The following is an 18,126-nucleotide window of genomic DNA, read 5'->3' on the forward strand; positions in this document are numbered from 1 at the left end:
GTTGTTTGCATTCGTGGAATGTGTATTTGGTGTGTTTGCCAACTGATATGTTCAAGCCTTGCCATAATAAAATGTAACGTTGGATCACAAAGATTCTGGAAAAATGTCATATTATTGAATATCATTATTTGCATTGATTAAATCCCATTTGAGCCATTCTAAAAACAAACTTATTGAATCCTTGTGAGTTTTATAATGGCGTGGTGATGTGTTTCTCTTAATCAATGATGTTGACTGGTTCTTTCTTTATTCTTTACCCATTTCTCTCACCCATTTTCTCAGGGTCCACCTGGACGAGCTGGCTTTCCGGTAACTGTCTCACTCTTCTGTTGTCTGTCTGTTGCACATAAAACAACTACTGTTTAAAATCTAAGAGCTTGTTATAGATAAAGGCACCTTTTAACAGAGAGACTGGGTTTATACAATCAGTTTATTTAAAGAGAGCATATGTGGTTCTTAATTTATCTTCACATTTTTACATCAGTAGTGTCTATGTAGAATGGGGTTCAATGATCTGAGAAAATATTTGAATTTAAAGCTGGAGTTTGCAAGTTTTTGGTTAAAAAACAAAAAACAATTGAGCTGTATCAGGAATGTGTGAAATTCCAGTTTGACATCATTTGACTTCAGCCCATGAAAAGTAACCTGCAATTGTATGTTTTAAAGAGAGATGGTGATATAAAGGCATAAGTTATGGATTGCAGGTTTCATGGGACAGTATTTTAATTTGAGCGCTATTTATACCATAGTAATAAAACGATAATGAAAGTATTTTTTCACAGTAAAACAAGTACATTTGTGACATTGACATCCTTGTTTCCATACCATGTGACACCATTCTTCTAGCAAAATTTTTTAATTAAATTGGGTAAAGAATTGACTTAATCTATTGGTCTCAGACTTTTGGACCCCACTGAACCAGATAAGCTAAGCTAGGCTTAGTGTCAATGGAGAAGTCTCTTAATACTGCAAATTAGCACATTGTATATATATCGTATGATTGTATTCTCTCAGGCTCTTTGGCGTCTGTCTGAATCCACTCTTCTTAATTTCAGCTGTAATTCTAAAATTACTCACCAAAACTCAAACACATCTGTTTTGTATTACGGCATGTTAGAAGAAGCCCCTCTTATATGTGAACTCTGCTCCTGCCTGCCAATTATAACCTGCAAACTCCCATCACTCATGACAGCTGTCCTTGTGAAACTTAGCCAAAAAATCCAAAAAGATGGAGAAACGGAAGAAACAACTCGTTTTTAGCTCTTTTTTCGTTTAAATTGTTGACAGGTTTGGTCAAAGTGTGGATATGATCCCTGCCAAAGTTTATGACTGATTGCAATGTCAGGAAGTAAAATGAAATGTTGTATTTTGTTAGGATGAAAGAGCATGGGGTGGGTGGCAAGTTTTTTCTCAGTTCAAATAAAATGTGTCCAAAAGATTAGGTCTTCCAAAAATATTGACATTGGCGTGCAGATTCCATTTAAACTATTAAGGGCTACGTGTGGTTTGTACAGTATGTTTAGACTATCACACATTGATATATACTGTATATATATTAATAAGTCAGAAAACATATTGTATTTGAAGCGCAGACTCATTCATTTTCTTAATGATTCTTATTCTTTTAATTCTTCAAATTGATTTAGAGACATGCTTGTGTTGCCCCCATTGAACAACCCCACTGAATTCTATTAAACAATTTTTCGAAATTCTTATTGAAAAATTGTACAAAATAAATTATTTCTTACTGTGAACTTAACTTTTGTTCACAACAGTGACATTGATATTTTAAAAAATCCTAATTGTGAAATCTTCTATTGGCTGACTCATCTGTAAACTTTGCACTGAACTTTCATTTTACAGAGTTCACCGCCCCTTTTAAAACACAGCAGCGGATATCTAATGCTTGACTTTAGAGACGTATAAATACTTTGCACCTGACCTGACGATCGGTCAAATTTGAGTCTGATGGTTGGGGAAAATGTGTTTTCTTCACACCCTTAAGAGCAAAAGAAGATATATTCCTCCAAGTACGCAGTTATTTAAAAGAATAATGCATCATAAAAAATAAGAAGCTTACTGTTGTTTTTATGGAAGGTCAAATAAAAATTTTGGTTAATTTTTAAATATAAATACTAGTGAGACTTCAAAGATTCAGACTAGATGAAGATCATAATTCAACAAATATTTTATTCATATTTAATCTAAATATCCTTAAAATTGTCTACTTTTTGGTTCAACGGACAAAATAAAAGCATTAGTATAGAACAACATAAGGGTCATTAAATAATGTCTAAAACATTATTTTTCAGTGAACAATTTCGTATTCATTCAATTCTTAATGTGAATTTTTGTGCACAAGTCCTGTCTAGTTGTGGATATTATTTCATTCATTCACTGAACATATTTACCATCCATACTCAAATAAATGTAAAGTAAAGCCATATTAACAATTTAATGGGGTTAAGCTCTGTTTGTTTTAAATCAGCACCTTGGACAGGGCATTCCTCAAGCATCATTCCTCTTGGGACATTCTGCAGTAAATGAAGTCTGAAGTACAATCAAATTCACACTTCTAGTATGACATAGTTTGTCTTAACATACTGTAGCGTATCACATTGAAGTCTAAGAATGTAGACGCTTCCTAGAATAGCTAAGCGCTTGCAAGTCAACGGTCCATACGTTCAGTGATTTAGCAAAAGTGTATTTGCTTTCTGAGTTATGGTGGGTTTGGGCAGCCAGCACCGTCACCCACCTTCTCTTTTCCATTACGTGTTATTCGAGTGAGTCGTCAGCGGGCTGTCAACACCCGCAGCCCCTGTAGTACACTGACCTGCCACGTAAGGAATGCAAATAAAAACAGCTGTAGGAACGGACGACTTTACATTATAAGTCACTTCATTATGGCAGGGGTTTATAGTTACATAGTATGTTTGGGGCATTTGTTTGGGAATGCTCAGTCAATAGACCAGGACGATAAATGGTGAATTCTTATGATGGTTAATAAAATCAAATTTTGAGATTCTGTACAAATTCACCATATGTTTTTGGGAGTTTCTCCATCATTGCGAGAGTGGAGTAGGTGGGGGGTTCAAGTGGGGATATGACAGCCGATTATGACAGGATCGAATTTATAATTGTCCAACACGGCCGTCCGCTCCCAGACTGCTGTCTTATTCAGTTACTTCATCTTTTGTGGTCAGCTAGCGAATATAATCTTGTTTCCTTCCACATAAAATGGAGCTGGAAAAAGCTGACCTGTGTTAACCTCATATACAGTTTATATAATCACTATCGAAACTTGCTGCTTGACCCCTTCTCTGCGCTTTATCTTTAAAACCTTGCGTAGTTGATGGCCTTTGAAGCCGACACAGTCTTTGGCATGCTTGCATCTTTAGAATTCATTGAGAAAATGTTTAGGAATAAAGAGCGTTTTGTCACTTACTGGTCAGCTTAACTTTACTAACTTTTGTGTACGGATAGCCACGTACAGTAATATCAACAAATGGCTGAAAAGTGCAGTGACGTTAAGCTTACATTAGTGACTGTAAACTGTAGATATGCAATCTGTCAGATTCATTGTTTCTGACTTTCCTTTGGTTTTGCATCGACCACTAGGGAGACAAAGGATCAATGGGCATTCCTGGAAGAATGGTGAGTGAATTTGTACTAAGCCCAAGTAGTCTGTACTGTATATAATAGTCATCAGTTCATAGTGGCATGCCATTGACATCATTTTTTAAAAACTTTTAGCTGTACTGTAAATGTATGGCAAGGTGACACTTTGGCACTGATTTATGCCAAACATATTAAAGTCACATTAAGCGAATAAGCACATCATATGAAATATTCAACATCAATGGATGTGTCATTTTCTAATTCATACTGACTGTTTAAGCACTCACTTCCATCCAATTTTTTATGTACCGTTTCGGCTTTTCAGCAGAGCTGTGTAATATAAACCAATAACTAAAGCTAATAAATGTTGGCCACCACTGTATAGAAAATAATTCCCACTTCATCACAGCCATTGCTGGTCAGAAAAATGTCTGCCTGTACAGTCTCAAATATTTCACGGCCCCCCGGTTGCATGCGAATAATATCTGAAGACCAGAGTTCTTTCGGGCTCCATTTAATGAGAAACACTTTCTAGTTATTACTCAGTGAATTTGTTTTGGCTGCTCAGTCATCTGAAAATGCTTTACTTGTTCACCTTTAAATAGAAAATAGACCGCAAGGAAGCACTTTTTCTTATCGGTTACACACTGCATGCTGAGAAGCTAAAATGTGCAGCCAAACCAATGAAAGAAATACTCTGGCTATATATCAAACAGCCACAGAGAGACAATACATGAACAAATACAAAATGAGAGAAACAGATATAAAACCCCAGACAATCCCCAGTCCAGTTGCAAGCTAATGCACCTCCTATTGTTTTGTAATATTTGTGCATTTACAGATATTTTTTAGATAAGTACAACATAATGCGTTGCAAAAGACATCAGAGTTTACCTAAATCCAGAAATATTGCTCCTGTTTGTTTAGTTAGAAATCGTATAGATGTCCCTCTGGAGAAACCCAGCTACTCTTCTCCTTTTTTCAGCAAGAAGCTGATAAAACCTCATTGTCCTCAAAGGGGACATTCCAAACTCTTGACCCTTATATAGTTGCATACTCTAAACTCAATGTCTAATGCTTTTTACTGAAAAACAATCCCTCCCTAAAAGCAGGTTAAACTCAAACCGCGAGCCCCACGCAGAGCATTCCATATTTCACCCGGCGTAAACCTACATTGTGCTCCTTTAGATTCTCACAGGAAGTGTTTTTTTCACTCGTCATGGCTTATCCTTCCCCCCTCAAACCTCCTCCACTGACCAGTCTGTCTGTGAGAAAAGTTAGCAGCCCCCTCATCTACTATCCATTACTCCCCACAGGACAACAATGTAACACTTCAGTGCTTCCGTGCCCCATGTAGCCTCCAATACCCCGCCTGACCTGCTTAAACCAGCCTAAGATGGTTTGATGGTCTTATCTGGTTTAGGCTGGTCCCCTGAAAAGGAGGAAAATGAAAACGGCCTGATCTAGTCTGAGTTGGTTTGCCGGTCTTCCAGTCAATTTGCTGGTTTGATGTGATTTTTTTAGGTTTCGATTTTTTACCCTTTATTTTCATTAGTGTGCTTTAGCTTTTAGACAGTGCTACCCTGTTGTAATAGTTGCATCTTAAATTATTTTCCTGCAATTATTGTCATTTATAAAATAAACTACCCCACTATTGACAAAACATGAAAAAATATATTGCATCTTCATATAGAAGAAAATAGTCTGGGGCCATTAAAGTTTTGTGAAAATGATTTAAAACTCAAACTTAACTTGCCAACTTAAAAAAGAAAAGTGTGAGAAACGAGTTAAATAAATCCCCTTTAAAGAACTGCTGTTGTAGCCATACCTATGCACCAAGGTTGCCAAGTGCCAAATTCACTCACAAATTAGGGTTACTTTTAAACTTTTCTGTGAGATAAAGGTGTGACAACATAATGCATACGTTAAATTTTACTTAAATAATTGTATTGCAATATTTTACTATAACTACTTTTCTATTTTACTCTGATATTTGGGCTAGGGTCATTGGGGAATTTTTAGTTATGTAGATCTGGCAACCCAGCTCTGCACTTGGAATTTTTGTCTGTTGCACCTTGCAACAAGCAAAGTAAAAATAGTTCACATTTTAGCTGCCTAAGATGGGAAACAACTGGCGAACCAGCTAAGCACCACCCTAGCTAGGATGGAGATTCATCTTGAACCAGTTATCTGGGAGTCCAGCTAGTCCAGCCTAACCAGCTAAGACCAGTTTGGCCATGCTGGGAAACTATTTAAACCAGCTCCAAGTCCTTTTCAGGCTGGTTTGAGCTTGCCCTATCATCAGGAACCCTTCATCCCCTCAATACACATCTCAACAACCTCCCCACATCACTGCTTTCCAACCTAAAATACTCTAAGACCTCAGTGTCTTCCATTCCCCAACCACCAAACAGCCTCACAGGCTGCTGCATGACTGTGTCCTCTCTAGAACCTCTCTAACACTGGTTCCTCTCTGTCTCTCTCCTCCTCACTGTGCATGTGACTGTGTCTGCTGTGACTGACCAGGGCATAAAGGGGAACTCTGGGGAGAAGGTAAGTGCAGGACATCGGCCTGCATGTGCAAAACTGAGACTCTTTCTCACTGTGGGTGGCTCTGTTAATGTGGGTGGGGGGTGACCCAGGCCAATCGGACACTGTGAGCAGGTATCATGATTTATATCAGGAATGCTTTACGATTTTTTTCGAAAAGCATCGGGGTCACAAAAGACGTTTCTCACAATGGTTAGATTACCTGTGTTTATTCTCAGTGCGGTAGATCTGTAAAAAGTACTCTAAGTTGGAGCTATTTAATTTAAGACTCCCCACTTTAGACAGAATATGTTTGGAATAGAGTAGCTTACGAAACCCTACCACGTCTGGACCTATCCAAAGACTCCGAAAACCTTCCAAAATTGTAATGAATATCGTTGCTGAGAACTCCTGTATGAATTTTGCTACATAAATTGTGCTTCTATTTGCTATGATTGAGCAGAATATACTGGATTCAGTCATTTAACTTCAAATCCTGTTGTGGCATTTGTGGTTTAAGCTGTTTTTAACCAGTCCCATTTGGCAGCTGCCTTTAGTGTTTGTACAAGCCAGCAGTTCTGCGGGTTTCCTTCATCAAACTGGAATGATATTAACTGTCTGAAGGAGAACATGCAATGTGAGGAGAAACATGTTTCCCATCCTTCACCACAACAGAAAACTAGTGAAACGTCCTCACTCGTACTGTATGTGCCAACAAAAGACTGCCGTTGAGGTTATGGAGAACTTGGAAGAGAAATAAATAGTTTGACCACCAGGTCGACAAGGAGAGAACCAGACGATATACGGCCTTGGAACAAGCCACCCGTTCCCCATCCAGAATAATCAATGGGCTTCCCTGATATTTCCCTAGACTAATTGTTACAAAGGTTTACTATTTTTAAGCACGGTCATGTTTCGCCTTCCAGCTAGGGGCGGTCATAACCTAACAACACATTTCAAGTGAGGAACTTCATTAGATACGAAAACAATCCCCTCTGGATAAACAGGCCAGCTAGCCCGCAAACTTACAGCTTTAACGTTCTTGAAATTCTGTCTGGTTTTCAGTGGTTGCGTTGGAAAACAAAGCCATCAGACAAGTCGATGATTGATTGGTTGAACTCGGCAAGAACTGCTAGCTTGAGACAAGGTATTCTTTAAAGAGAAGGATTAATTGCGGAGCGAAATTAAATCTGTTAAGATCGTATCTTTCGATAGTAAGTCAAATTCTTAAATATCACCCGGGTTGCAAGGCATGTTTTTTAAGAGCTAAACTTGCTCCAGCTTTGCTCGATTATATTTGGACTCTTTGTCCGACACCCATTCCTAGCTGCCAAATGCTTGTAACGCAAGCCTTTTCAAAGGGATATCTCTAGATCCTCAGTTGTCCTGTTGCACAGATCTCTTCAAGATTCTATGGGTAACCATAAACCTCAGGGGCAAAGCTTAGGAGTCCTTTCTTTTCCTTGTCTTATGTATCAACCGTGTACAACACCTCTCCATGACTATAATAAATATTCCTCAACCTCCTGCTAAAGCAGGCATTCAACCAGAAGAATTAAAGTTTGTCCACAATTTGATAGATGGCTGGGTCATCAAAGATGTCTTCGTGATAGAGTTTCACATGAGAGAGCTAATTAGGGAAAGTGCTAGAAACCTGAGAGCTTTCACGGGATTGTGGGTGCTTGGTACAGCGCTACAGACAGACCAACACGGTGCAAATCACCTAGTTTGCGCCACATAACCAGCCCGCCGGGCCATTTGCTGTTTGCTCAGCAGTGCTCCTTGACCCCTCTCCACGCTGTCAAGGCGAAAACTACAACCCTGAAATGAGAACCAAGTGTCGGTCTGCTGACATTTTACTTGTAGAACCCAAAACACAGCATATGCCTCAGAGGCACTTGCAGATCCTTCTAGACTGGTCTCTCTGTGAGGTGGATTAGAAAGAGTTATGTTAAACAGATGTTGCAGGCTGTTATTTTTTCTCTCTTGTCTTATTTTTTTGTATAAATACATTTTTGGTGCATTTGCTAGGTGAAGTATAGCATGGATATCAGTCTCTTCTGTCAGTTCTTCTTCTCACTATCTTTCTACCTCTCTGTCTGTCCATAGGGAGCACCAGGGGAGCCGGGTCTGTCTATCATTGGCCCAAGAGGACCTCCTGTAAGTGTTTGCTCTGTCACTAATAAAACTCTTCATCATCTCCTCCTGCTAATCTCAGATCTCCAGAGTAGAAAAGTGTTGCATTTGAATCCTTATGAAAGACTTCTTGGCAAGGGGGTCGTCTATTGTATTTCTGCACTCTCAGACCACCCCGAAGTGAACTCGATAAATATACGGTCTAAGAAAGATAAGGCAGGATCAGTAGTGTGTTGTCTTCCAGTGAATCCAATGAATCTCAGCCAATCGAGATCACAAGCGCATTCCTGCTGCACCTTGTATGGAAGCACTTACGTTTCATCGCAACATAGACGGGCTGCGACTCCCACGTAATGACGGCCATTTGGAATCTCATCTTCATTAGTTGCAAGGAATGAAAACATCCCAGCCCTTGTCATTATAATCCAGACGTTACAGGTTTCACTCTAATAAATAAGTGTAAAGAAGTGGTCCGCCATCAGATTAAATGGGGCTTGTCCCAATCTGGCACTCTCTCACTTTCCACACATTCCACTGAGCGAGACAAAAGCATAATGTTACACCGTCAGAAGCACAATTTCCTTTCTGATTCATGCCGTGCAGAGCTTTCGCCCTGCGGTTGCTTCATTAGCACTCTTGGCTGCCGGGCTGCGGACACCTCATGGCAGGTCCGTCCGGCAGACATCTGTTTTTGCACTTTGCTGATTATATACTTCTTCATACCTCTGACCCATCACCTCTAATAAGGCTTCAACAGTGGACATCAGGCAGAAAGTGCTGTAGACAGCAAGAATCATTCAAGAGTGAATATCTTCAGCAGGTGAATTGGCAGCACAGTCTTTGTCCTCACATTTGAGGAGGTCACATGGGTTGATTAGAGGGAGAGATTTGGAAAGGCCGGCAGAAACGACTGCTTTAGCCAGAAAGGTATTTTTTCACACTTACTGTAAGTGAGGTGATTACACAAAGCAGTTAAGTCATAAAGATGATGTACAGGTATTGAGGTGAAATTACATCTAATCATATTTTTTATGGCAGGATGTGTATTACTAAGCGTCATACACATCAGCAAGTGTTTTAAAAACGTTTTATCTCATTTAGATGACAGTAGAGGTAGACAGGAAAGAACCAAGAAGAGCAAATAGGATCAGAAAACGTCAAGGCTAGATTCAAACCAGACCTATTCAAGTTTTTTTTTCAGTTTTTTTGGAGTTTTATTAATATTTTAAATTAGCTTTTTTACTTTTAGGTTTTCATGTTTATTTTATTTTAATTTTTAGCTATTTTTGTTATGTGCTTTTGTTGTTGTTTTTGTTTATTTCATATAGCTATATATATATATATATATATATATACTGTTTCGTTTTTGTTACTTAGTGGCTGAAACTAATTTTGGTTTATTGCTGAGGTAAAGTTGTATTGTTTTAATTTTAGTTTTTCGTTTAGCTAAGTTTATCAAATAATACTCAGGCCTTATTTGGTTTCAATTAAAAAAAGAATATTTTTAGATTAATAGTAAATAAATGAGTAGTTTTAGTAAATTATCTGTGAGTTAGCCGTTCTTTATGTCACAAGCCAGTGTGCTACCTAACTCCATTCTTAGATTTCGGCACTCAATCTTTTCTCAGGTTGTGAAGTATCATTGGTTGTTTTATTCATGGCTTTATTAAAATGGACGTTGAAAATTTGTGTCTGTTCTGAAAGTGCCTGAAAAGTACGTTCTGTAATCAGGGTTTCACTCTAAGATTGGAGTGCAATCATGAAAATTAACATCATTTGTTGCTTAATTTGTTTCTTTGGAGAAACATGTCAGATTCTTTTCTTTGCACATTCACTTATTGGTACGTCTCGTTACTGTTTCGTAACATGAAAATGAGTGTTGTCAGCCCTGTTTTGAGTGATTCTAGAGGGCATATGCCACTACTTCTGTTATTACAGACCTCAGCTTTGGGTTCCCAAGGAAAAGAAAATCAGCCATGTTTCAATAACTACCTGAGACCCAGACATACAATCCCCTTCATTAGCTCCATTCACCTCTTCCTTGTAATTTTCTCTCAGGTCGCTCTGCACAGCCCCTTTTTTTGCCAGGCATATTGAATAGCTTCCTCTTTTCCCAAGGGTTCCAAAAGGTTTTTTCTGGAAAGCAAACTTGCTATTGTTCCCAGGAGAATGTTGCACTAATCATTACTGGCATTCACTTATTTCATTCGTAAGCTTTTTCTCATTGCCTCTCGTATTAAATAAAGACCACTAATTAATTTTTGCTTTTTGTAGTGTTGAATTTCGTGTTTTATTTGTCTATTTCTTTCACAAAGTGCTTCCAACCAAGCAGGAAGGCTCTTGTCCTTCAAACTCAATTATGACTCACACAGCTATGTTTCAATGAGGAAACAAGGCAGCGTCTCTCAACACAGACCTCCATTCAACACGCTAACATAATCCTTATGTTTTTTTGTGTGTAGAAAATAACTCTTCTTTTTCTTTCCTTCTCCCCTCAGGGACAGCCTGGCACTAGAGGATTTCCAGGTTTTCCGGTAAGCATCTTTTGTCTAAAGCCAGTTGTATAGAGTTAGTTTGTAAGCCATCAATTAGCTGTTGTTTCCTATTATTTAAAGGATGCTTAGGCCTATGACTGTGGCTTACAGAACTTACAGTAGACTAGACACATTCAGCTGAATGAAGTAAATGGATAACGTGAGAATGTAGAGGCATATTTAAGAAGTATACATTATGTCCCAGGGCTCTTTCTGCCTACTTGCTCTGGTCTTAAAGACTCTTTTCAGGTATTTCTTACTCTCTCTGATCAGTGATTTGAGTTGGAATACAGTAAGCTCACTGTTTCTGTAACGTGTTGGTCTTTAACACTTGACCCGTACCCTGGCTTGACCCTTAAGGAAGTATGTTTTTTTCCATAAACATTCTTATATCAGAGAGCTAGTCTAGACTGGAGGAGAATTTGAACCGTTTTGTGCCTTCACAATTTCATCTTTCTCCCGCTTTCTTTCAGGGTCCCATTGGCTTAGACGGGAAACCTGTGAGTTTTGCTTGATTCTTTACAAATGTTTGAATAATTGTTACAGGTTTGGAACCTCTGAACTAAACCACCAAAGTACTTGGCAGTAATTGATGGTGGTTATACAGAAATGATGAGGATAATTATATTAATAATGATTATGGCAATTATTAAAAGAAAATAACCATGAACACCGTGACAGATGAAACCAGTGATGATATGTGTATAAAGAATGACCCTTGTATGTATTAAGTCATTTATGCGACCGAAATCTGTTTACACAAAATGGATACGTTATTGGTCAAAATGTGTTTTCCACCCTATACAGGGACAGAATGGTCCAAAGGGAGATATGGTAAGCTTTCTTTTTTCGAAATTAAACATTTACTAGCCACAGCATCACTTTTCCTGTTATTAGGATATGACAACGCATTTCAACCTTAACTTTAGTATTAATTGACGTGTTAAAATCCAAATCTAAATACTAGAAGGGCAACATAATGAGGCCTGTCATGTTCCCTTTGCCCAATGAAATATTAGTGGACTAAACTCAACAATATTCACCCTAAAAGAGAGTTTGTTATGAAGAGAGAAAGGTAAAACAGATCATAAAGAGAAATTTGTCAGTGTCCATAAAACTCACCAGTAGAGCTATTTGTTTTCGAGATGGCTTGTGTCGGTGATGTTTATCTAGGTCGGTTAGCGTGGCCGTATAAATTCACAAGAACAACACTCTTGTCGTTTGATTTATGATTAGAACGGCTGAACTGCTGAGCGTTGCCGGCGTGTGTATGTGTGTGTAATAAGAGCGCTTACCCACGTTTTGTCGAAAGTGGCTTCCAGCAACATCTATATAAATTCAGCCGCCTGGGGTGTTAAAACAAGGCTGTCCTTTTAAACTGTGATTAGAAACATGTTTTCCAGACCCTACTCTGATATTGATGAAAGACAATGGGCAGATACATTGTGCTCACAAGCTGTACCCTTTTAAATGCTCCTTATGAAATATAGTACAGCCTTTATCTTCTTTTTTATGGCATTATAATAAACGTCAAGTTGACAAGACCATAAAAGAAAAGTACTCTTCAAAATGACACCTCTGTAAGACAATATCAGATTAAACGCTCCAGCTTTGAACTATAGTGCAATTTATACTGTACCTTATGCTGGGTTTTTGATCTTATGTTTTATTGCTAGGTTTCTTCTTGGACTCATACTATTTTACATTTGACGTTGTTCTTATTTGAGGCCTGTAAAAATATCTGTTTAAAGAAAGAATGTTGTTTTTCGAATACATTGTACATATTGCATTAGATATTTTGTGCAATTTTGTTTGTTATGACTGAGAAGTTTACCATTGTTGATTGTAAACGGGAAAAGGTAATCAAGAAAAACTATGTAACACTTCCAAATCCGATTTTTTTATTTTCGCAGGGTGCTCGTGGTCCTAAAGGAGTTCCAGTAAGGATTTAGAAATTTATTTTATATGTTCATCATTCCATATTAACATTGTACCGAATGACGTTAAATTGCTTAAATTATTATTATTTTTTTTTAGGGTGAACCTGGTCCAAAAGGAGAGAAGGTATAAGAGCCCACAGAAAAACTTTAAAATAAAAGTTAATGTTTTATACTGTGTTTAGTAGCACACTGATTCATTCTTATGTTTTTTGCCTATAGGGTGTGTGTGGTGACTATACTCACAGGGTAAGTCAATGTCCATTATTATCTTTATTAAACCCTTATTAAAAGACCACTGAATGCATCATTTTATTGTTAAAAATAAGCAACAAGTATGATTCAAAGGCTATTTGGTGTGGTGTATTCAACAAAACCACAAGCATATGTTTTCATTTTGGTTTACGTGATGTTCTTCTGTTTGTCTGAGTGATTTGTCTTGTTTACCTCTAAATAGACATGTACAAAATGTTTGGCTGTCTGCTCGGAGACATTAAAGTGGGGGAAAAATAGATTGACAGCTTGGCGCTGTCTCAGTTAGGTAGCACATGGAACAGCATGCCAAGACTGGGCCTTCATGTAAACAAGGCAATTTTACCAACAGCCTGCTGAATAAGATTTGATAAGGCTTCCTGTAAGAGACGGCCAAGTTTTTTATGTGGTAATAGGGTTATGGTAACAGCCATGGCCAATTTAAGTAATTTAGGCTTTTTGAAGCTATTTTATCAATTATATTATCTCAAAAATGGCACGCTATATAAAACTAGGACAATAGGATTTGTGGTAGATTCTTATCATTTATTTAAAAAAATCTGTCTTCAACAGAAGTAATGTTCAGTAGTCATGCTTCTAAGTGTTAAACTATATTGTTTTGTGGATTTGTAGTCTAGTGTATGCAGGAACTATGCATTATCTCATCATAATAATAATATATTGTATCAAAATAAAGCTGTTTTTCATGCATGTCAGCCAGCCCACATGGGAGGCAGTGGACTATTTAGAAAGCTGAACATAAAGGGGGTCTTTTTGGGTGGGATATAAGGGTGGTCTTTTTTTACTTGGATACTTCCATTCAGGGTTAAACCTAAAGGTCACTATGTGCACTATACGAAAAGCCCTGGAGTGTTGGAGCTAAAATGGATATGAGCACACCTGCGTGTGTGTGTGTGCGTGTGTGCGTGCGTGTGTGTGTGTGTGCGTGCGTGTGTGTGTGTGTGCGTGTGTGTGTGTGTGTGTGTGTGTGGACACGTTTTTATATCCCGGTGGGGACCTAAACCTGAATGTACACCAACACATGGGGACTCGTGTCACCGTGGGGACCAAAATTGAGGTCCCCATGGGAAAAAAAGCTTATAAATTGTACAGAACAACATTTAAAAAAAATCTAAAAATGCAAAAAGTTTTCTATGATCTTTAGGTTTAGGGGATAAAATATACAGTTTGTACAGTATAAAAAACATTACGCCTATGGTCTGTCCCCACGGAGATAGTAAACCAGACATGGTGTGTGTGTGTGTGTGTTCATGTTTGTATATCCCGGTGGGAACCTAAACCTGAATACACACCAACACATGGGGACTCGTGTCACTGTGGGGACCAAAATTGAGGTCCCCAGGGGCAAAAAAGCTAATAAATTGTACAGAACAATATTTTTTACAAATCTAAAAATGCAAAAAGTGTTCTATGATATTTAGGTTTAGGGATAGGGTTAGGGGATAGAATATACAGTTTGTACAGTATAAAACATTACGCCTATGGACTGTCCCCACGGGGATAGTCAACCAAAGCCTGTGTGTCTGTGTGTGTGTGTGTGTGTGTGTGTGCGTGTGTGTGTGTGTGTGTGTGTGTGTGTGTGTGTGTGCGTGCATGCATGTGTGTTTACTGTATGTATCCGTACCCACATATCCATGTATTTGTATGTTGGGTGGATTTAAGCAGGGACTCCAACTGAAAACGCTGGCAGCTTTGCGCTCCAGTCAGACTCTGATGTTGAAGGTTTGTGGGCTGCTCGCTCATCCCTAATGCTAATATGTGTGTCACAGTCCTGCTGCAAAGAGAGATATAGCTGAGAACTGTAGATTATCCATGTGGGATGTCCAGAGAGGTGCCTGATAGAAAACAGTACAGGAATTTACATTGGCACATACATGTGCAGCCTGCTTTCTCTTTGGCTCTCTGAGGGAACTTTTAATGGTTGTGGTACATTATCTTAAAGTACACTATGCAACTGTAAATTTATCTGGAATTACAAATTATATGAAAAAAATGTTTTTTTTTGGAAATGTGCAATACATAAATACTGTAAATCTTATGCATTTTGATTGGCCTGCATATGCATAGAGTACTTTCTATTCTGGTGGGGTTGTTGAAAAACACCTACTGTTGGGAAAGATTCAGAAAAACTTGCCTTCTTTCTTTGTCTGTATTTTCCTCATACTCTGAAATTCACTGAAGCAATGTCTGCAAAACATGATACATCACTAAATTTGATAGTTTTTTTGTCTTGTGTTGCAGTACAAATGTCTAAAATATCTTTAGATACAAGATACATTTACTTGAAAGGCCATTTTTTGTTTATAACCAAGCACTTTTTGAAATAAAGCGAGTTTATGCCTAATCCAAGCAAATATATACGCCAGCAGGGTAAGAAAAATAAACTTAACTTAATTCTACGTTTTTTTTCTTACTCCACTGACAGATATTTTTGCTTGTTTTAAACATAAGCTCACTTAATATTGATAATTTTTCCAGAAAAACATAACTTAATATTAGAATGCATGATACTTAATTTCTTTACCGATACCAATTATTCACTGTGATATCTGCCAATACCGATACCAAAGATTAAATAAATATTTGAGGTTCCAATAAATCAATCAATCAGAGCTATGAAATACAGGCATTTCCCAGAAAGAAGGCAATATTTATCTTATACCGTAAAACTACGTACGGGTCAATAACTCTTCAATCTGTACTTTGCAATGCTGCTGATTTTAACAGAAACGCCGTATTGTCAACACCTGTGTTGGAGGACATGCCACAGTAAGTGTATTGCGAAACTCTCTTTGTGGCAAGACTGAATCCAGCCTGATCTACACAGCATTGCTGCTGAGACTATGGGTGCCATCACAGTGGAGTTTAATACTTACTGACAATTATGTAAATGTTATTTGAAACAGTATAATCACACTATATGTTAGTATAATCACAGAGACTTGCATCTCTTTAAAAATTTTAAATGAATAAAACACACACACACCACTGTAATGCACCCTTGACTCTGCTAAGCGATGCCAAGTCCTTTTGGTTCTCTGTTTCCCTCCTACTCGCTCGTTCTATCTCCTTGCCTTGCTGTTTCCTCACTGTTCACTCTTGTTTTTACTTCTTTTTCTGTTTTTCCCCTCCTTTCCTTCCCTCTGGCCTGTTTCCTCCCGTTGGCCTCCCGGTGAACTTGTTGGCCTGGTGGTTTTGTGCACCGTTGCCCACCTGTGCTTTGTGACCTCAGCAGATGTTGCCCATCACCGTTCGCAACATGCCCTCAATAAGCCCTCTAATCCTAAAGCGCCTCAAGGTACATCTCTCTCTGCCATCCTCCGCACCCTTTCCCTGCGGATGCCAACCTACGTCAACCAAGCGCCAACTGGGCCTGACCCATCGGTAAACCTCTGTGGCGCCACTGTGTTCGGAGGCCGAACCGAAAATTCAAGGCTGTTAACAATTACACAGCTTTTCTGAGGCTCAATATAGCCAGCTTTAATATCAAAGCCTCAGCGATAGTTCCACTATGGTAGCAGTCAAGAATTATAGTCCACTTTTTTCCTGAAATAATGTCACGTTCATAAAATTTATAGACGTGTAAAGCTTTACCTCACAGGAAGAACTTCTGTCAGCCTGTCTCTGGCTTTTCAGACATTGTCCAGCTGTTATAACGGGACAATATTTCAATAAAAACCTCCTAATATATAATGGATTGTCCTTATATGTGCTGTCCTCTGGTAAAGTTTAGGATCGTACAGGTATCACGCTGAGAATTTATGAGGCCTGGGACGAAATGATAAAAGTATAAAATGTAAAGCAAAAATCTCAATATTTTATTACATTAATTTCCTTTTAAAGTATTAGCCTTTTGATAATGTATTTAAATATCTCCATTTTCTGTTGTAATACGAACTGCTTCAAAACAGGAGAGAAAACTCATCAGTCCATTTCATGGGGTCTTTAAAAGCTCAAATTTTACATTTTATAACCTCCATCAGTCTACGATGACTTGTGAAAGCAAAGCACATACACCAGAGCGGCGGCCATATTGAAAAAGCAAACAGTAGTAAAAATCTGACTGTATAATCCTCACAATGACAGTCTAAACACAAGACCAAGAGAGAGCTTATTTGGCAGTGAAGTTGTCACTCCCTAAAGGAAGATATCAGACTTCTATCCTGTTTTAAAGATGTCCACTGTCTCGAGTACTCGCTTCAGAAAGTGTCCCTGGCACAGGTTGACCTCGGTTGGCATCCATCCTCCATCTTATTTCCACAGGTGCGCATCTGTGTGCGCCAGTCCAGAGTACCATGTTTGGAGAGAATGGTGTATATATTGTGGAACACCACAGTGTAGGGAAATAAACTTTGCTGATAATTGACCGGGTCGGCAGGTTGGGTTGTGTCTTTGCGATGGATAGGGATCATGCAATGTATCTATTTGAGGAATCTACATCTGGCCTCGTAAATCACATCTAGACAAGTCCTGTCAAGGAATAAACGGATAAAATATGGTTTTGAAACTGATTGCTTTGTGTTTTAGACTGAACGGAGACAATGATAAAACAGGGCTTCAACGGTATCAGCTGTGTTTATATTTAGTCTGTCATTTTCGTAGTTGCCAGAATATAGGAAGTCTTCATTTTCTAAAACAAACATAATATTATTTTAACCAACAGTGAATCCTCGGCATCCAGACGAAGCCTCTTTAATACTGAAAACAGACTTCAATTAACTACACAGTCGAAAGAAAAACTCAGTCAGTCCTTCTGGTCTCTTCTGAGGAGTAGCGTGATATTCTTTAGTCTTATTTCCTATTTTCATTACCCTCTTGCTGTGAAAATATTAGACACTTTCCTGTAGATGATTTTGTTTAGTCTCGTTCTGTGTCTGGCGTCGTCTCCTTTAGTGGAGAAGATTGTTTTAAAAAGAGGCCACGTGGATCGTGTAGACCTTGGTGAAGAAGATCTGTAAAACCACATGTAGAATTGTAGGGCTTGTTCAGTTAAAGGCTTTAGTTTATGGTTAATGGGACACTGGAGAGTTTTTAATAGGAAAGCACATTCAAGCCTATTGACCCTGTGGTGTATTAAACATGAAAATCAAATGCAAATT

The 18,126-nt window shown here is 38.4% G+C and overlaps 1 protein-coding gene across 1 annotated transcript in view; it reads left to right on the plus strand.

Annotated features, from left to right (window-relative positions):
* The first annotated feature begins 276 nt into the window (after window positions 1–276).
* The window catches only part of col13a1 (collagen, type XIII, alpha 1), a 47,930-nt gene continuing 30,080 nt past the window's right edge, over window positions 277–18,126 (plus strand). The window contains exons 1-11 of the mRNA XM_057342691.1: window positions 277–309; window positions 3,619–3,654; window positions 6,145–6,171; window positions 8,257–8,307; window positions 10,782–10,817; window positions 11,291–11,317; window positions 11,625–11,651; window positions 12,731–12,757; window positions 12,855–12,881; window positions 12,977–13,003; window positions 16,260–16,325. Of these exons, the coding sequence (XP_057198674.1) occupies window positions 3,634–3,654; window positions 6,145–6,171; window positions 8,257–8,307; window positions 10,782–10,817; window positions 11,291–11,317; window positions 11,625–11,651; window positions 12,731–12,757; window positions 12,855–12,881; window positions 12,977–13,003; window positions 16,260–16,325 (336 nt within the window). The 5' untranslated portion in view covers window positions 277–309; window positions 3,619–3,633. The remainder of the gene's footprint in view (window positions 310–3,618; window positions 3,655–6,144; window positions 6,172–8,256; window positions 8,308–10,781; window positions 10,818–11,290; window positions 11,318–11,624; window positions 11,652–12,730; window positions 12,758–12,854; window positions 12,882–12,976; window positions 13,004–16,259; window positions 16,326–18,126) is intronic.

The sequence above is a fragment of the Triplophysa rosa genome, linkage group LG9, assembly GCF_024868665.1.
Source record: "Triplophysa rosa linkage group LG9, Trosa_1v2, whole genome shotgun sequence".
NCBI lineage: Eukaryota > Metazoa > Chordata > Actinopteri > Cypriniformes > Nemacheilidae > Triplophysa > Triplophysa rosa.